The sequence below is a fragment of the Carassius auratus genome, chromosome 46, assembly GCF_003368295.1.
Source record: "Carassius auratus strain Wakin chromosome 46, ASM336829v1, whole genome shotgun sequence".
Classification (NCBI taxonomy): Eukaryota; Metazoa; Chordata; class Actinopteri; order Cypriniformes; family Cyprinidae; genus Carassius; species Carassius auratus.
The window spans coordinates 13,667,960-13,688,173 of record NC_039288.1 but is presented as its reverse complement, the minus strand read 5'-3'; the positions used below and the strand labels follow the sequence as shown (position 1 = coordinate 13,688,173).

Here is a 20,214-nt window from a genome sequence, read left to right as displayed (position 1 = left end):
CTACCTCCAATCAGATCAGGTATGACTGACTTCATATTATAGCATTTTCACTTTTAAATGGGAGATGCGAATTGTAAATATAGTGCTTTCTTCAGGTGATAGGCACAGAAGTCAGTTTAGACCTTTTTTATACTTCAGCTGCATGATGAACTCCTCTATGAAGTTGCAAATGAAGATGTCATGCAGGTAATTAGTAAGACTTGTCTCTCTAAATATTACATTACCCTTGGACTATGAAAAAATGGTGACAAATCTAATTTTAATCCTTTTTAAAGGTGGAACAGATTGTGACGCAAGAAATTGAGAGTTGTTAAATTGTGTGTAAAGCTTCATGATGTGTCCATATAGAACAAAGAACTTGTGTGCAAATCTTGAAATGAAAATATTTCTATACATTGTATTTAAACATTTGTGTAGATAGGATGTCAATCCATTAAAAAGATAAGCATCAGACATTTGTTCAGTTTCACCTTTTCATTTATTTCAGAAGCACGTTTAATTTTTATTCAGTTTGTGAATTTTAAATAAAAAACAATATTTGTAAATACAATCAATTATTTTGTTACTTGTCAAAGGATAACCATTCTTTTTATGACAGGAAAGTACGGACAGTGCCTTTGACCAGTCCTCTACATATGGGGCACTTGCGTAAAGAAGGTGCACACTCTTTGCATACCACTAGGTGACCACAGGGGATAAAGACAATATTGACCTCCTTGTCCATGCACACTTTGCATGTGCGCTCTTCTTGAAGTCTTCTCAACTGTTCTTCCATAGGCAAGTCTGTGAAAATGATGGACAGTCAATCACTTTAAACAAACTCTTCGTTTCAGATTGGGATCTAACGGATTCCCTTAGAGTGATGACTAGAGATAAAAAGGGGCAAAATCAAAAGAAAACCTTTTCTCATGTTTGAATATACCTGAAAGATCTTGACTCGGTGATGCAGCTTCATTTGTCTGGGCTGAAATTGCAGTAAGAACAAAAAATAAAAATTGGTTGTCAATATTATGTAGTGATTAGGTTGTTGCGGAATTGTCCCTGCTCGTTTTAGGATTTTTACAAAAGGCATCACCTTTTTATTTTTATTAAGTGATTCAAGTGTTTCTATCTATTGGCCGTGACGTTTTACACGGACACCAACTAACAACATGTAATACTGAAAATTTACAGACACTTCATATCTAATTCATAGATGACATACCCATCAGTTCTCTCAGCAAGTACACATCATTCTTCTTGATCCAGTTGCGGAAAACCTCTGCAGCAGCGTTTCCTTTTGATAGTACTAAATCAATGAGCTGCCCTGTCTGCTGCTTGACTGAAGTGCAGTTACGAATAGTGTCATACTCTTTCTGTGAGATGACGTTCTCTTCTAAAAGATGATCCATTAAACTCTGGACGCTTTTTAGACGCTGTGTCAAGGCAGCATGATGTTTCTTAAGGAAAGTAAAACCATCTGTAAAAAAAAACAAAAAAAACAACACAGAGCGTTATATTCAGACAAGTCCAAATCTTGAACCATTGGACAGCTGGTAGAAAATACATTTTGTAGAAATACCAGAGGCCATCTCCTCAGCAAGAAGCTCTTGCTCCTCCTCTCTCTTCTCATCTTCTGCACTTAGTAAATCAGACACCAATTCTTGAACGGTTTTGTAATTCTCTCCACTTGTAAGAATTTTGCTCTGGACTGTTTGCTTCACCAGGCTACGCTCAAATCCCATCTCTAACGCTGACTTCACCACGGGATTGTTCATCATCACTGCATCTTCTGAACGGTCTTCTCCAGGACCCAGGTGTACTACTACACATGGGTTTAAAATAAAAAATCTAATTCAATCTACTTCAGCCAGAATAAACTTGACTAAAATGAATGAACACGAAACTTGACATGAAAATTTGACTAAATTTAAAGTACATAATCAATGCTAAAAGATATGGAAAATAGTATCACATGTAGGGCAGCACATTTGAAAACTTACCAGGTGGATCGACAAATTCTCTTGAATTGCTGTCTCCATTATTTAAAAGCTGTAAAACATGTAAACTAGGTTAAGATATCCATCAGCATGCATCATATTGTTTGAATAACAAATGACACCAGTATTTTGAACATACCTGTTCAAATAGTCTTGGGAATCTTGCTTGAATCTGATGAACAAATTCTTGGCCCTTTTCTTGCAACAGGTATTCACATCTAGAAAAAAATGCATGCATAAGTAATATTCACATAACGTCATCATGGGATAGAAAATTATGCCACTTTTTTTTTTTTTTACCTTGGAAACCACTTAGCATGTTCAACCCATGGATCATCACCAGATTCCCAACATCTGAGTCCACCATCACAACAAAAGCACTTAACGTCATCGTTACGACCTACCGAAACAGATAGAAAGAAATAAATGTAAGCATGGGGATCAAAGAAAAAAATGTTATACCTTGAATGACTTGTAATATCATCAAGACTCTTACCAACATAGTAAAAACCAGCTTTAGCCAATTGGTCTGGTCGCACAGGTATTCTCGAGGGCCAGTTGACAAACGTAAGCAGCCTTTCTTCACACTGTTGCATTGCCGAGTTGGATACATTGGAAAGGCCACAACCAGATAACGGTACATTATCTGCACGGTCGCCTCGAACAAAGCGGCAGTTGGGGTAATGCCTCAGGTGCTCAGATACAGCCCGGTCTCCTGGTTCCCAGTTGTTAAGTTGGCCGCCACAACTGAAGCAAGCCACCCTGTCGGCCTGGCCAAGGTAATAGAAACCAGATTTGGCAAGCTCAGCTGGAGTTACTGAAGCAAGACTCCAGTTCTGAAATGTGTCAAGGCGCTCTTGTTCCCGACGCATACTGGGATTATGACAAGCCGATGGTCGCTGGTGAGACATATCCTCCACTACACGTGAAGAAATTGGACTGGAAGGTGCCAGGTTGCTGAATCCCATGTTTAGGTAACCCACCTGCTCCTCTGTTTGGCCGGAAACAGATGCCGCAGTGGTCAATGCTCCAGCGGATGCAGGGGTGGACAGCTGCAGGATGGCTATGTTCCGAAGCGGGGAAAAGGCTGAGTGGGAGGATGACAGGAGGTTTGCGGTAGCAGGTAAACTCTGGATGAAGCTGCAGTTGGGAGACAGCTGTTTGTGGCGCTCGGCAGGGCTGTCGCCAGACTTCCAGTTGTCAGCTGTCATATTGCAGCGGAAACACTGGACACGGTCGCCCACTCCGGTGTAATAAAAGCCTGCTCGAGCAAGACTCCGCTCCGTCACTGGAGCAGTGGTGGGGAATTTAGCATACGTGGATATACGAAAGAGTTCAGATGAATTATCATACTGTAAATCTGCAGGACCACTACTGCGACACAAACTCCTGAGGAATGCACTATTATTTATAATTTCCATTTAACAAAACTGGGGAAAGGGATGTCCAGCAGAGAGAAAGACTTGAATACCTGTGTGCGTGCAGAAGATGAACTGTGTGAGCCAGACAAATAAGATAACACAAACATCTGACCCCTTACAAAAAAAAAAAAAAAAAAAAAAAAAAAGTCCTCCTTATCAATCATGTACTTACAACATGACTCGATTACACAAGAGGGGCTTCACAGAAGGTTTTTGTTTTACACTGAACTGGTGATGTGCAGTGAACTAAAACTGCATGAACAATGTGATACATAAAACCAGCCACAAACAAACAAACAGCTTGTTTGGATGTATAAGATGAATTTTATGAGATTCCAGCTCTTGGAGCTCATCCTGGATCATTAAGAAATACACCACAGCTACACTGACCTAAACACATTTTTAAATGACAAATGGTGGTTTCTTTGGACTAACAAATAATCATTGTAAAATCCAACATAAAAATGTGACCACAGGGTGTTTCCATTCAAGTCTTTCTCTCTGCTGGACATCCCATGATGGCTGTCTAGTCCTCCATGACAGAACACAAGATCTTATTAAAAAAATTAAATGAACTCTAGAACAGATAAACGGTCGATGTAGGAGGTATGTGATTCCTTCCCCTATGTTGCAGGAACCTGAAAATAACACAAAACCACATGTTTAATTTACAGGCCTAAATTAAATGTCATGTTTTTCCCAACATAAAAGGCAAGATGGGTAAAGTAAAACGTGTATATCACTCAACAGGAGAAAATAAAATTAAGTTAAAGTCAGAATGAAATGGAAGTTGCAATCATTCATTCTTCCCTATTGTGAGGTATTTATTTGAACGAAACGCCTGCTTTATTAAAAAAAAGGAAGAAAAAAAAAATTAGGGCTGGACTTGCTTTTGTTCATTGTGAATGGAATGGATCACATTTTGCTGTTTGCTGGAAGGGAGGGATTATTGTCCTGCCCTCAGTTCACACATCATCAGAGAAGAGATTTTGCGAAATGAAGGCATATTAATAATATAATAATGTGCATGGATAAATCAGCTATAAAAATGTAGAAAAAAAACGGAAATGTTTTCATAATACATTTTAGGATGATTTAAACATTAAAGCTGCGGTAGGTAACTTTTGATGCTCTAGCGGTTAATAAACAGAACTGCTTGCGTGTTGCGCAAGAACATCGTAGCCGTAACTACTTCTCTCTGTTTATGTCTAAGAAGAATCACAAAGGTACTGGGTTACTCCACCGCAGTGCCCCCGAAGCAATCTAAAATAGTCCGAATATAAACACTTATTATAGGTGCACCCTCGTGATTCAGGACAAGCTAAAAACACGGTTCAAAAAATGGATTCATGGTGTACTCGCTTATTATATAAATTTTTCTACATTTTGAACACAAAGTTACGGACCGCAGCTCTGATTGGTTGTTTCTTACCGGGAGCAGATCACTTTCAGCAAATAGAGCATCACAGTCCCGCCCACAGCTGGTGCCAGAAGTAAAAATTCAATGCAATTTCTGCATTGACATTTTGGAAAAAAGCCATAAAAACGTAACCATACATGGTAGACTTAAAACCAGCTACGGCTGATTTGGAAGTCGCTCAAAAGGCTCGTTCGCGGCAGGTGGCAAGATAGTCGACCGGAAGTTGAAGTCGGCTGGGTGCCGCCATCTTGTAGCAGAACTTCACTTGCGTTAGCATTCCCATTGACTCCCATTTATTTTGGAGTCACTTTGACAGCGAATAACTTTACATCTGAGGCGTTTAAAGACTCCGTTTGTCCATTATTTATTTCTAAAGATACACGACAATGTATAAAGGGCTCCATTACCTTATATGTTACATTATGGCCCCGTAGAAACAGTTTTTGTAAAAATAGGCTAACGATTGCATCATAACCACTCGACTCTCTGTCGCATTACCGTACCGACAGGTGGAGAAGCTTGCAGGCAATTAACTTAATATGGCGTACTGGCGTTACATTTTAAAATACTATACAAAATAATTAATCAGAATACTTACTCCTGCTCACTCACAACAAAGAACTCCCCGCTCAAGCTCGCCGTCTCTGCAAGATTAACGATAGCAGTTTTCACGCACAGCCACTAGAAGATTTATATCTGTCAAACAGGTTGCTGACGTCGTCAAGCTTCGTTTGAGTCTGCGCGTCAGAAACGGAAGTGCTAAAAAACTGGGCTTCATTTGTCTCAATTGAGTTCCAATGGGGTCGCTGTGTCCATTTCTTTTACTGTCTATGGTTCGCGGTTGTGGCTTCAGTCGAATTCAATGAGGCGTGGTTGGTTTATGGGATGAGTAGTGCCTGCGCTCGAAATTAAAATATGTACACAGTCTTGTACCTTTGACTTTTTTTGGATTTTCTCTTAATTTTTTCACTCGATATGATATGTTATTTGCTTATGAGTTCAGCCGTAGCCGGTTATCCTCACACATGCTCTAAAACTCTTTAGACACGGATTTTCCCGAAAGTCAATGGGAGAAATGAATGGGAAATTTACTTCCGGCACCAGAGCTCTCGGGCTGTGGGCGGGACTGTGATGCTCTATGGCAATAGGACCACTGGGAGGAGCCAGAGGAGCTTGATTTTTTCACAGATTATCAGTCTCATATTCTACTGTCAGGACATAATGACAGGTTTAACAAATATGTAAAAAAATATATTTTTACAAAAGTTACCTCCTGCCCTTTAACATTTTATATTAAACTTAATAATTATAACTAAAATAATTATAAAAGTACACAAATATGTACATTGTAATTGGTCAAATAGTTTGAGCTACAACCTAGTGTCTTTATAACTACAACAATACATTACAATAATATGGTAAGAAACACTAGACTAGCCTGCAATAACAATCAGCAAAACGAGCTGTTTTGTAAGGCAAAAAATAACTGTAAGCGGAACTCTGACACAATAAATTCACAAAATTCCACGCCCACTCTTAACTGGAAATATAAGATCAAGAATTTCCGGATTGTCATTTCCTCATTTCAACAACAAATCATCATATTACAAGTAGAACATGGGAGGTTCCTCTATAAAGTTTAATTCTCTGCACTTAAATAACTTTTGAAACACTGTGACTGAGCAATAACAAGAAGGTTTTTGCTTAACTCTAGAGGAAAAAGTGTTTTTTTTTTTTTCTTCTTACTGGCTACAAATCGTTTACACATGATAATAATGATGATTCACACGAACGGAATTTATTTCCTCATCTGAATTACTAATTAGAATTAAAACTATCAGAATCTTGATATGGAACTTGATATAAGTCATTCCGCCTACGCAGACCGCATTCTTTCCTATGTGGGACGCGCTGCCATTTTGGGTGTAAGTTAATACCAAACAACCTGTTTTTCTTTTATAAATGCCAAAAACGAGAACTAAAAAACTACAAAGGTAATCAAACGTTGACTTTGGCCAACAAAGGTTTACAAAAACACCAACTCACCGTTAGATAAAAACGTATTTTGTTCAATACCACGAAACGTCCTTTGACTTCTTTCTTCGGTTCATCACAAGCTGGCTCTTAGCGGAAATGACGTCACATGTACCACTACGATTTTAATAATTAAAATATTTACATATGTAATGCTTATATTTATATATAGAAAATATATGTAATATATATATATATATATATATATATATATATATATATATATATATATATTTATTTATTTAATATATAATATAATATTATATTAGTTGTGTTGTCATTAAATGAGTAAAATCTGCATAGAAACGCTCACCGCAAGATATATCTAAGCTAAATCGAAGTACCAGCAGAGACCGTTTTGAAAGGACTTTGGTATTAGTGATGGGCGCTTTTGTCTTTGTTCGACTTTGCTTATACTATGCCATAAAAGTAGGGATGGGCGATATTTCGCAAGCGATTGTCACACGCATTTCGTCAGTAAGCCGGTTCCCTGATTAGCGGTGAATACCATAATATGTTTGCAGATATTAAAGAACATACTATTAACGTAGTTGCTAATCTGAAAAGTTATTCTCCTTTGAGAAATGTGTGTCCCTGCTGGAATGTCGGTCTTTGTTTTGGTTTGTGCAACCCATCCACTGCCAGTTTACCCAATTGTATTGCTGCACCCCGAGTTGCCAGTTGGCGCAAAACATAGCGTATTTAATTTCATACATGGTCAAGTGCGCTCGTCCTGGTTGGTATTCGCTTGTTAAGTCTGACGTCACGTAGCAGCGCTTCCGTGTCCAAACGCTCTATCAGTAAAAAAAAAAAAAAAACGCTCTATCAGTTACCACGAGAAAACAACAAAAGGTGCTAATATAAACTCACAATGTGATAGAATACTAGCGAAAAAGTTATAATCTTAACCTTTAACTCCATGCCGAAGTATCAGATAGCCAGACAATGAAAATATAAATATAAAAAATATATATAAAAAAGTATTTGTGTTTGGGACGCTGTTAGAACGGAGACTGTAGTGTATACCGTAAGTTTGAAAGCCTTTAGCTTAAATGATTAATATGAATAAACAGTGCTCATAAACGGCTGCTGAGGTAGTATTCTAAAGTGAAGCGAGTTGAGGCTTGCACCCGGAAGCAGCGCTTCTTACGTCATCACTCAACAACCGAATAGTGGTCAGTCTGGCAACCTGGTCTTCTCATGTCAGTTTTTTTTTTAAGTTCATTGTTCAAGTTGCTATTGTATAGATGCCTGCGTGTTCAATTATTATTGTCTTTAAAAAATAAATAAAATAAAATAAATAAATAAATAAAAATCCACGTATCCAATTTAACTTTTAAAAACATATATTGTTAAAGGCTATGCCCTGGATGTGTCCACTCAACCCTAGAAATGCCCCTGATAATAGTTGATAACAAATAATCTACCATGATCATAATCAGTTACAAAAATGTTTTTTGTTGTTGTTTTAAAATAATAATTAATTAACACTTAGGTGAAAATATTCGTTATAACTTGCTTTGCCTAAGAGTGCTACACGTCACCAAACCTGACCCAGCAGAGCCACCTTACCAGAATAATTACTGAATCGTTGTTCATGCTTTTACTTACCGACAAAGACGATGAGAGAAAAATCAGCAACAAACTGCCAGTTGTTGGTCTAGTCAATAGTCAGTAGACAAAATCACCAGTTTACCCGAGTATCGTTTGGAAGTTAGGGACTTTCCAAACCTTGAAATTAAGCCCAGAGTAAAGTAAGTATATCTATATCCTGTAATGGGAGTTACCAGATCACGGTGTTTTTACACCATGATACCTGATTGGTTGACGTCATAGATACGTTAAGTTTAGGGTTGGGTGTTAAGTACAGTGCAAAAGTGGGCGTTTATCACCATATGGGTGTTTTGAAACTGCTGGGTGTTTCTGAATCATGCAATCTAAATTATCCCCCTTACCCAACCCCACCCCTAAACCTAACGTCACTATTACATCAACTAATCAGGTATCATGGTGTAAAAACACCTTGATCTCGTAACTCCCATTACTTTCCTGCAGAGACCTATACTTGGAGGCGAGTGCAGTCTCGACGATGGGGCGTGGCGACACTTCGAGGAGAATAGTGACACGTGTCGCCCCGTCCACCTCCCTCAGCGGTTATTGGTTTATGATTAAGATTTTTTTTTTAAATAAAGCTTTATTAAATTCTTACAAAACACAGACAGCAAATTAAGAACAAAATACAGACATAACATATAGCTAGAACAAAGCAAAACTGAACAAGAGAAGAAAAAAAAAAACACACACAAAAAAAACATGAGAGTATTTCATGTAAACAGTTTTAGGGATTTACAGATGTCAATTGTCCTTAGAGCATTTGTGTTTTTTGAGAAAGAGATAGTCATCATATATTGTTCAAGTTCTTTCTTCAGTAGAAAGAGTTCAGGCTTTCTATTGGTGAATTTGCTCTTTTGTATATGAAATTTTGCTAGAAATAAAAACAGATTTATAAAATAAAAGGCATTACCATCTTTGTGATTAAAGTGATGAAAACCAAAAATAACATAAGAAATAACTTTATTTCTTAAAATAAAGGTGAAAATCAGAAAATACAAAATCAGCAATAAACTTTTGGAAGTCCCTCCAGAATTTGTAAGTGAATTCACATGACCAAAAAAAAAAGTGGATAAATGTTTCAGTTTGCCCTTGGCAAAAAGAGTTAACATTTATATTAGACTTGAATTTTGATAGATAATGTCTTGCAGGGTAGAATTTATGTATCAGTTTAAACGAAATCTCTTTCATTTTATTTGTTAATAAGAACTTCTGAGGTAAAGTCCAAACTTTTTTCCACTCAATATCAGCCACAAAATTAGACCAATAAAACGTGGCTGGTGGGACAGAAACTAGAGCATCCTGAAACATAGATCTTATCTTGGAGTTCAGACGCTTACCAGATGAAAAGCAAACCTTACCAAGAGAAGACTGACACACATCAGGAGGAATAAATGATAAGGGAGGAGAGCTGTAACATGCACAGACCAGACGGGATAGCATCAAATACCACAGAAAATTCTCTAGGCGTTATTGGTACATTATATCTCCTGAGAAATTCAGAGTAATTGTACAATAAGCCATCTTCCTTGAACAGTTGACTAACCAAAACAATTCCATTGTTAAACCAATTATCCAAAAGTAATGTTTTGTTTTTATAAACAATATTACAGTTATTCCAAATAAAACAGTTTTATGGAGAGAAATTATGTTTGTAAATCAATGACCATGCTAAAAGAACCTGTTGATGGAAATGAGAAACTTTCAGGGGTATTTTTGAAATGCTATAATTGCATAGCAGCAGGAAGTTAAGGCCACCTAAATTTGAGAATACGAAATGAGAAATAAAATGCCAAATGGGTGTGGGGTTTTTCAAGTAGTTTTTGATCCAGTTTATTTTGAAGGTGTCATTAAGTGCACCGAAATCAATGAAATTCAGACCACCTTTGTCACAGAGGCTTAAAGTGACAGATTTTCATAGGTAGTGGGTTTTATTCTTCCATAAACATTTTTGTAAGATTTTGTCAATTGATTTACAAGTAGTGTTATCAACATGTAAAGATTGAGCAGCATAGGTTAGACGAGAGATTCCTTCAGCCTTTGAAAGCAGAACTCTGCCCTTCAAAGACAAGTCTCTCTGGAGCCAGTGATTAAGGATTTTTGGGGTATTTTCTATAATGGAAGTGAAGTTTATAGCGCTTCTTGATTGGTCATTTTTTGTGATGTGAATACCAAGGTATGTAACAGAATTTTTTACAGGGATTCCATGGATTGAGGCCGCCAAGCAGGCTTTAACAGGCTTTAACAGGCAAAAGTTCACATTTATTTAGATTAAGGGAGAGTCCGGAGGCTTTAGAAAAGGATTGGATAGTGTCGACTGCCGCCGATACTTGAGATACATCCCTGATAAACAGTGTTGTGGGTAACGCGTTACAAGGTAACGCGTTAGAGTACTCTAATTACTTTTTTCCTGAAATTTGTAACTTAACGCGTTAGTTTCGTGCGGAAGTAATCAGTAACTTCGTAACTACTCTAACGCGTTACTTTTATGAATAGGTAACGCTGTATCATAACTGATTACTTTTAATTGATGGTAACGTTGTAACCTAACTAACTACTTTCCAAAGTAACTATACAGAGCAGTGTCATCTGCAAGCTGGCTTATGAGTATTTCTCTGTTAGCAATGACCAAGCCCTTTGACGGACTAAGTTTGATGTGTGAACTAAGGAGTTGTACAGAAAGGAGAAATAGATACACTGACAGGGGGCACCCCTGCCTCACTCCACGCTTCAGGGAAAATCTGGGGGAAGTACCGCTATCAAGCTTTATAGAAGTATTACTATTGGAAGATAACATCTGAACTGCATTGCAAAAGGATTGACCAAAGCCAAATTTATTCAAAGCCGTAATAATAAAATCATGTTCCAGGGTGTCAAAAGCCTTATAGAAATCGAGAAAAAGAATAAAACTGTCATCTTGCACAAGTTCTGAATAATCCATTATATCTAAAATTAATCTTTTGTTGTTAGAAATATGACGATTCTGCATAAAACCAGATTGACTCTCATCAATGACTGTATCTAAAATAGGTTTTACTCTATTTGCAAGGATCAGTGCTAGTATCTTATAATCATTATTCCATAAAGAGATTGGTCGCCAATTATCTAAGAGCAGAGGGTCCTTTCTTGGTTTCGGAATCAGGGTTATTAGTCCCTGACATAAAGTGGGAGGGAGTGCACCCCTATCAATGCTCTCCCTAAAGACTTCCAAAAGAAATGGGGCTAAGCTGTTAGAGAATTGTTTATAAAGCTCGGCAGTAAGGCCGTCTGTCCTGGGGGACTTGTTTAGCTTAAGATACTTTATAGCATCTGTGACTTCATTCAGGGAAATTAACCTGTCACAAAATTCACTATCAGCCTCACTCAGCTGATATTATTTACAGAATTAAAAAAGGAAAAAGCAGCTTGAGGGCAATACTTGGAAGAGTAAAGTTTACTGTAAATCTGCACAATATTTTGCAATGGTGCTCTGATCTTTAGAAATTGTCCCATTAATTTTCAATTTTATAATATAATTATTCTGCTCACCTTCTTCAAGCCACTTTTTCTGAGACCGGACAAATGCTCCTTCAGCTTTGCGCTTATAAATCTCATCCAACCTATGCTGCCAGTCATTTAGTTCAGCCTTATCAGATTCGTCGAGAGCCTCTATCGGTTTGGAAGTTAAAAAAGCAATCTTCTCTATTACCACTGTCTCCTCAGCCCTTCTTTTCCTCGCTACCTCAATGCAGTATTTTCAAAAAAACTTACCAAGTTCATATTTCAGAAGCTCCCAGTTATTACAGAATATCTTTTCAGCTAAAGCTGTGCTCCAATAATGTTTTATCATGAACTTCGGTAATCACTTCTTTATGCTCGAGGATAGTACTGTTAAGCTTCCAATATGACGACTTAGAGGGGGGAAGACAAAGGGACAGTTAAATGAATTGTTTTGCGATCTGAAAGTGGCGTAGGAAAAATATCTGTTTTAACTTCCTTCAAATCTTTTGAAATAAGCCAATAGTCGATGCGCGAGTGACTGGTCTGTGTCTTATTGCACCAAGTATATGGTCTTTGACCTGGATGCGAGTCCCTCCAGGAATCAGCCAAATCAAATCTTTGTGCAAATAGCCTTATATGTGAGATAGAGGAGTCTGAACTTCTAGAGGGCCATCCATCCATACTGTTGTCCAACACAGTGTTGAAGTCACCGCCAAAGATTATGAAAGAATCTGGATATTTGGATAACCAGTACAGCAAATGCTTTTCCAACTTGTCAAAAAAGATATTATTCTCTGTTTGATAGTTGAAGCCATACACATTGACTAGAATATAAAAAGACTGTGCAGCCTCGAGTATTAAAAAAATGTAATGGCCATTTTTATCACAGTCAGAGATCAAAATTTTCCCATTAAATCTGTGTTTCAGTATACAAACACCTGCAGCCCGCTTTGTGCCATGGGACATCCACAAATAAGCTTAAAAAAGTAAAAAAAAAAAAAAAAAAAAAAAAAGAATAATAATAATTTAAAAAAAGAAAGCTTAGACCGAATAAATGAATGAGTAGTTACGTTGAAAACCTGTGGTCACTTAAGAGAGTACTGTAGAAGGTGAGAACTGCAAACAGTATGGGGAAATGTGAACTTAGAACATAGCAAGAAATAGTAAGTTAAGCTAATGTGGCATATGTTTATATTCTCTTTATAGAAAGAAAAAACAAAAAACTTGCTCAGTAAAAAAGGCTGCTGTTCAATTCTGCCAGGAGCAATAATCAGAGTGCTGCATGCCTGCTTAAATTAAAGGGCATATTTAGATTATCAACAAAAGTACAGCAGTTAAATTCTAATCCGCTCTTAGCGCGATTGCATACAAAATCAGGTAATAAAAAAATAATAATAATAAAAAATAATAATAATTGTAATGTGAGAGATAGTAAAGACAGCTTAGCCATATTTTACTCCAGTTTGTACTCCAGTTTGTACCTTGTGCCATCAGGTACGTCACTAAGGTGGAAAAAATTTATGATTAAGATGAGCTTATGCACACAGTGAGACTTAGGTCTCTGCAGAGCAAAAGTGGGCGTTTATCACCATGTGCATGTTTCCAAACTGCTGGGTGTTTCTGAATCATGCAATCTAAATGATCCCCCTTACCCAACCCCATCCCTAAACCTAACTTCACTATTACATCAACCAATCAGGTCTCATGGTGTAAAAACACCTTGATCTTGTAAAAAGTGAAAGTGAAAGTGAAGTGACATTCAGCCAAGTATGGTGACCCATACTCAGAATTTGTGCTCTGCATTTAACCCATCCGAAATGCACACACACAGAGCAGTGAACAAACACACACACTGTGAGCACACACCCATTACTTTCCTTCAGAGACCTATACTTGCACACAGTCGGCATCTAGTCAGCTGGGGGCGTGGCGAGGGCGGAGTTGGCGTGGGGGAAAACACTGCGAACATCGTGAGTATTTGAATGACAAAAAGCGAGAAGGGTCTGTCTGCAGACTGCAAGACGGGGGCGTAACTTGAAGTAGGAGACGTAACTTGAAGTTGTTCAAATCACACAGAACCACGCGAGATGTCAAAACGAGACTTTGTCGGGATGTGTTCGAAACCGCATTCCCTTTAATTAGGCACTTAATTTCAATAAGTACTATCTTAACGAGCGTTAAAAGAGTGTATACTCTACAGCCTAAATGCATATGTATGAAATATGAATGCAAATTGTATATCATCATCCGCTATCATGTGACCTACAAAGTTAAAACAAGCACAAAAACGTAAAAGACATAAGTGACAGGTTTAATTAATTTATTTGTAATTATCTTGATAATGAAGAACATGTTGCAGAAATGGCTGCCTTTTTATTTTGTGATTGTAGTATAGCCAAATACTGTTGATTTTATTTGTTTATATGTTTAACTGTGTTAAATGTGATCAAATGTGATCAAGTGTTATCCTTAAAGCATTTTTTTTATAATTTGAAAACCCAAAATCATTATCTCTTGAATATTTTTTCAATTATTTTACGTGAAAAATGGGTAACAGTTTAGAATAAGGTTCCATTAGTTAATGTTAGTTAATGTATTAATTAACATGAACAAACAATGAATAATACATTTATTACTGTATTTATTCATCTTCGTTAATGTTAGTTAATGAAAATACAGTTATTCATTGTTAGTTCATGGTAATTCACAGTGCATTAACTAATGTTAACAAGCACAACTTTTGATTTAAATAATGCATTAGTAAATGTTGAAATTAACATGAACTAAGACTTATAAATGCTGTAGAAGGATTGTTCTTGCTTAGTTCATGTTAACGAAAGTAGTTAACTAACATTAACTAATGGAACCTTATTCTAAAGTGTTACCGAAAAATGTTTTTCTTGTATAGTATCTCATACTATGATGAAAACATTTTTTTCTTTATTTACTGTTTTATGGCATTATGATTGTTTATTGTTAGATACAACCTCTTACCATGATCTTTTATGAAATAATTTGGCAATAATAATAAAAAAAGTGGGTCAGGTGCACTAACACCTCACAGCGACTCTGCAATATCTGCACAAAGGGTACGTCGATCAGCTGCTCGAACTCGAAGATCTCACCTTTGGAGAAGACTGTTGATTTGACACTCTAAAAATGTAAGTATTACTACTCGAAATTAACATTACTCCATAATGAATTGCCTCTTTTGCCCACCCCAACACTTACCATGCAATAATAACGTTAAATGCCAACCAATAATTATATATTTTTTTCTTAAAATGACATATTAGTAAAAGAAGCCAAATGTATTTTCTTTTGTGACACCGATATAAATGAATATATACTAGTTAAATAAATGCAGTCGATGTGAATACATCCATTTTCAGTCAAGCAATTATTACATGAATGGATAAAATATTGATATTTTATTTACTGAGAACAAAAAAAACATGTCTAAATGATTAAAATAATGTATAAAAGTTAGCATCACAATAAATGCATACATGTACAAGTTAACACATGATACAAAGCTTAATTCAAACTTATTGTTCTAACAAACATGTATTTACAGATGGTGATCCCAACATCGTCCTGCCATCTGAACACAGCTGATACAGTTCTGCTTCTGCACTTCACAGTCTCACTCTTCTTATCAATATTGCAAATGGACAAATGAAATAGATAACTTATGTTTAGTTACTTTATGTAGATTTGTTTGTTTACATGACTCACACTTATCTATAGCAGTGTTGACAAAAGTGAATTCTACACACATATCACTCAGACACCTGTTTCACGTCTGTTAGATGTGCTCATCTACAATACGTATCAAACATTATCCAGTCAGATGATAAATAGACATTTTAGTAATAGTCTTCAAGAAGTATATATGGTTTATGTAAATCCACTATTGAGTCGTGTACTTAATGGAGCTCCCCTGTTAGTTATGCATTATAAAACATGTTTACAGCAAAATCACAAATATGCTATATTATGTAGGTCACAGACAGATTTAGCCAATGATACCTGTGGATAGCGTCTTTAGACATTTTGCTTATATGTTGCTTACTTTACGCCTTAGTTTTAATAAATTGTTAACTACAAAAACAATACCACTGTATGAAAATGACTTATACACTTCAATTTAAATAATTATTTCGGGAAAAAAAAAATACGATTCTCACCGTTGTCTCTCACAGCAAGCTGTCATATTCGTCTTCTTTCCAGTTTAAAGGCGGTTGGCATCCAGTTATTGGTGCATTACCGCCCTCTTCTGTTCCGGAGTGCGGGTCAGATAATACGTTCCCTTATCGAGTCGGTCTCTCGACATTACGTATGGGGAAATCCATTTCCTCGAAATTATGAAGTCTGATTGAATAACTCTTTTGCTTGCAAATAGCCAATGGCTAACAGAGCTAATAACCGATTGGCTGACAGCCATCAATATAGGTGACGGTGGGCGCCAAAACCCTCAGAATCTTTTTTCTTCACTTGAGTCTGGTTTCGCCGTGGATTCACGCATACAGAGCGGAAAATTGTGGAAAATTATCCCCTCTCACATTCCGGTGATTTTACTCTTAAAATGTCTCTTTGCCGCATGTGTGGTGGGCCCATTGATTTCCCGGATGCACACGAGCAGTGTGAGCTGTGCCTGGGTCGGGTTCATGCAGAGGCGGCATTCGAAGGATCGGGATGTCGTGCCTGTGAGGAGCTTCCCATCAAGATCCTTCGTGCAAGGCTGGCCGTTACCCGTAACAGTGGCCCTGTATCTCCTGCCTCTCCCCCGTCCGCCGCCGTCGAGCCGCGAACCGGGAGACCGCAGAGAGCTCCGTCGACGGATTCTGTCGAGGTACTGGCATCGGCCCAACGCCCACGCCACCCTCACGTGGAAGATCCCCTCTCATACTCTGAGGCCAGTTACCGCCCTCCACTAGAAGCGCGGGAAATGGTCTCGTTTGGATATGACGAGGACGACGCCATGTCTACTAATGCCTCAGACCCGGGAGCGTGGTCCGAGGCCCCGTCTGAAGCTGCCCCCGCCTCGCTGGATGCCGAGTTTATGGCGATCCTCACGGAGGTGGTGGCAGATATGGAATTGGAGTGGACAGCCCCCAAGGAGCTGCCGTCTAAGAGATGGATGGACGGTTCTTTCCTCTGCGCGGGCCGCCAGGCTGAAGCCCCGCAGAGACCCGCGCCTTTTTTCTCTGAGGTCCACGAGGAACTCACCCGGTCATGGCGCTCCCCTTACTCAGCCCGAGCCCATGCACAGGGGACCCAGCTGCTGACGACGGTGGAAGGGGCAGAGAAATTAGGATACGCGCAACCGCGTCCCCTCGAGGATGCTATCGCGGCCCACCTGGCGTCTTCTCCCGGCTGGAAAACTGCTCTTTGCCTTCTAAGCCATGTCGAGCTACTGCTTACATCGCCGAGAAGGCGTACATATCTGCTGGACATGCAGCATCTGCCCTCCACACGATGGCAATCCTGCAGGTCTTCCAAACTCGGCTCCTTGGGTCCCTGGATGAGGGAAGCCCGGACCCAGAGTCGCTCAGGAAGCTGCGCACGGCGGCGGATCTCGCTCTCACGTCGTCGAAAAAGGTAGCGCAGGGAATCGGCCGCAATATGAGCAGCCTTGTGGTCCTGCATCGCCATCTGTGGCTGACGCTGTCCGGCATGCGCGATGCCAAAAAGAGGCAGTTCCTGGATGCACCGGTGAGCCCCATCGGTCTTTTCGGTGTCGCGGTGGAATCTCTGTCGGAGAAATACGCCGAGACCGTCAAGCAGTCTAAAATGATGCCTCATCTTTTGCCGAAACGGTCTCAAGTCCCCCCTGCAGCGAGGTCCAGATCTTCTTCAGCACAGCGCCAGGCGGGAAATACCAGGCGCGCGTTCCCGAGCGCGGCAGAGCGTCGTGAGCCAGAGCCACCATTCCGCCAGAGGCAGCCCAGGAAGCCCATGTGTTAGTCGGACCCGCGGCGAAAAGGGCGTGTTCCCGCCCAGAGTTCGTCAAAGATGTAAATGTTGTGAGAATGAAACCGCTGTGTTCTGTTTCAATAAACATGCATTACATGCCTCAGCAAAAGAGCTTTCTTCCTCCCTCTACTATTACCCGATACATAAGCGAAGCCTCTCCTCCGAGAGACGCTTCGCAAAGCGGAAGCTCGGGGAAACCCGAGGAGGTGACTATGTTTGTTCCCGTGCAAGAAGCCGCGAACGAGTCACCTGCCATTCATATAGCGGTAAATGCTTCCCCAGTGGCTGGCGCGCATGCCCCGCCACAGCATGCATTAATACCCTCTGTATTGAGTCATCTCAGCGCGTGGGCGACGCTCCCTGCAGCATCTTATTGGGTGATCAACACGATAAAACGCGGCTATACGCTCCAGTTCGCTCGCAGACCACCCCGCTTCGGCGGTGTGATTATGACAGAAGTGTCAGAACAGAGCGCCCCGCTGCTACGAGCAGAAATATCCTCTCTCCTGGCCAAACAAGCAGTAGAGATAGTGCCAATGGAATGGAGAAATTCCAGTTTCTACAGCTGTTATTTAGCAGGCGACGATCGACATCACCTCCACTGGCTGGATGTTGGAAAACTCTCTTCATCTCTATGATGAACTGTTGATTGTTTGTGGTTAGTGGAGATTTCTGGTCCCACAAAGCTGAGGCCCATTTGAGCGCCTTACCGGTGAGGAGAGTAATGATGTAGGCCACCTTACTGCTCTCAGTGGGAAAACTATTTGGTTGTAGTTGAAAGGCCTGAGTACACTGGGTAATAAATCCTCTGCATCTCTCAGGGCTTTCCATCAAACCTTTCTGGGGCTGGTAATCTGGGCTCAGAAGGAAGTGTCACCATGGACCTTGGTTGAGGATCAGGGGACTGTGGGAATTCTTGGGGTGAAGACGCCTGGGACTGAAGGCTCAAAATTTTGACAATCTGAGATAGAGTTTGATCATGTCGTTGAATGGTAGTGGCCAGCTCAGAGAGTGCAGCTAGGTTCCGTTCCGCGTTGGAGGGTGGTGAACACTCTTCCGCTGGGTTTGCTTCCATGGTTCAGTCCTGCTGTAACAAGGCTGCCTTAAGCAGGGATTGAACCTGGGTCTCTGGTGCTCTAAGAGTGTGAATTTAGTCACTGAGCTACTCCCAGACTGTTAAACCCAAGAGTGGAAGAGCAAAAGAGCAAAAAAGGCCAAGGGGCTTGAATGTTCAAAAAGTAACAATAATCTTTACTAGAGAAAATGAAATACATAATAAATGTATCAAACTTAGCTACCATTAAACAAAAAAGACACGACGGTCCAAAAATACAAGCACAATCAAACTTAACTTAGCAACTGGATACACAGTCACGTCACTTTAAAAAAATTATAATAATAATATAGAAGGGAAGTCGTGGCCTAATGGTTAGAGCGTCGGACTCCCAATCGAAGGGTTGTGAGTTGGAGTCTCGGGCCGGACGGAATTGTGGGTGGTGGTAGTGCATGAACAGTTCTCTCTCCACCTTCAATACCACGACTTAGGTGCCCTTGAGCAAGGCATCGAACCCCCAACTGCTCCCCGGGCGCCGCAGCATAAATGGCTGCCCACTGCTCCGAGTGTGTGCTCACAGTGTGTGTGTGTGTGTTCACTGCTCTGTGTGTGTGTGCATTTCGGATGGGTTAAATGCAGAGCACAAATTCTGAGTATGGGTCACCATACTTGGCTGAATGTCACTTTCACAGGAAGCATAGGCTCAAGACTGAACACAATAGCAGGGAACAAACAGACTTATAAAGGGTCAAACACAGGTGTGAGGAATCAAAGCTGATGAGCATGTGTGTGTGTATGTATATATAATGTGAATATATAAATCAACTGCTTGGTCAAAAACCCATTCCTCCTGATCTGTTTATTTCCTTTAATTCCACTCTTGTACCTATTTCAACAAAAATTGGATAATGGTTGCTCCCCAGCATTCTTTATTTTTTAACTTACCACCAACATACCCCTGCCATTGACTCAGAAACAAGGGTGATATCCACCGCTGTCTCTTTCCCATTTATAACATTTATTCTAGTACCATGTGCAAACACAAACTACATTTTTCCTATCCATGAATTCTTCAATAACCTCTCCATTCATATCATTATACCGTAGTTATCCAACAATGTATCATGACCATTAAAATCTCCAAAACAAATGACCTTGCCTTCTAAGTTGATTAACAGTTCCTCCAAATTTTCCAAGGTTAGCAAATTATTATAAACCTTTAAAATTAGAAGCTAT

General features: G+C 39.5%; 1 protein-coding gene across 3 annotated transcripts; it reads right to left on the bottom strand.

The window, feature by feature from the left end:
- Nucleotides 1-459: 459 nt before the first annotated feature.
- Nucleotides 460-8,618, bottom strand: LOC113064289 (inhibitor of apoptosis protein). 3 transcript variants are annotated; one of them, XM_026234979.1, is made up of 10 exons: nt 6,867-6,884; nt 5,419-5,464; nt 2,476-4,038; nt 2,280-2,379; nt 2,119-2,197; nt 1,983-2,031; nt 1,562-1,804; nt 1,205-1,459; nt 923-964; nt 460-783 (listed from the first exon to the last, which is right to left on the bottom strand). In XM_026234979.1, exons 3-10 carry the CDS (start codon nt 3,398-3,400, stop codon nt 590-592), a joined length of 1,887 nt encoding a protein of 628 aa, XP_026090764.1. In that variant the 5' UTR covers nt 3,401-4,038; nt 5,419-5,464; nt 6,867-6,884; the 3' UTR covers nt 460-589. The 3 variants fall into 3 exon arrangements, with proteins under 3 accessions (XP_026090764.1, XP_026090763.1, XP_026090761.1); XM_026234978.1 differs by lacking the exons at nt 5,419-5,464; nt 6,867-6,884 and adding an exon at nt 8,466-8,618; XM_026234976.1 differs by lacking the exon at nt 5,419-5,464 and having other exon boundaries at nt 6,867-6,971.
- Between the last annotated feature and the right edge of the window lie 11,596 nt (nt 8,619-20,214).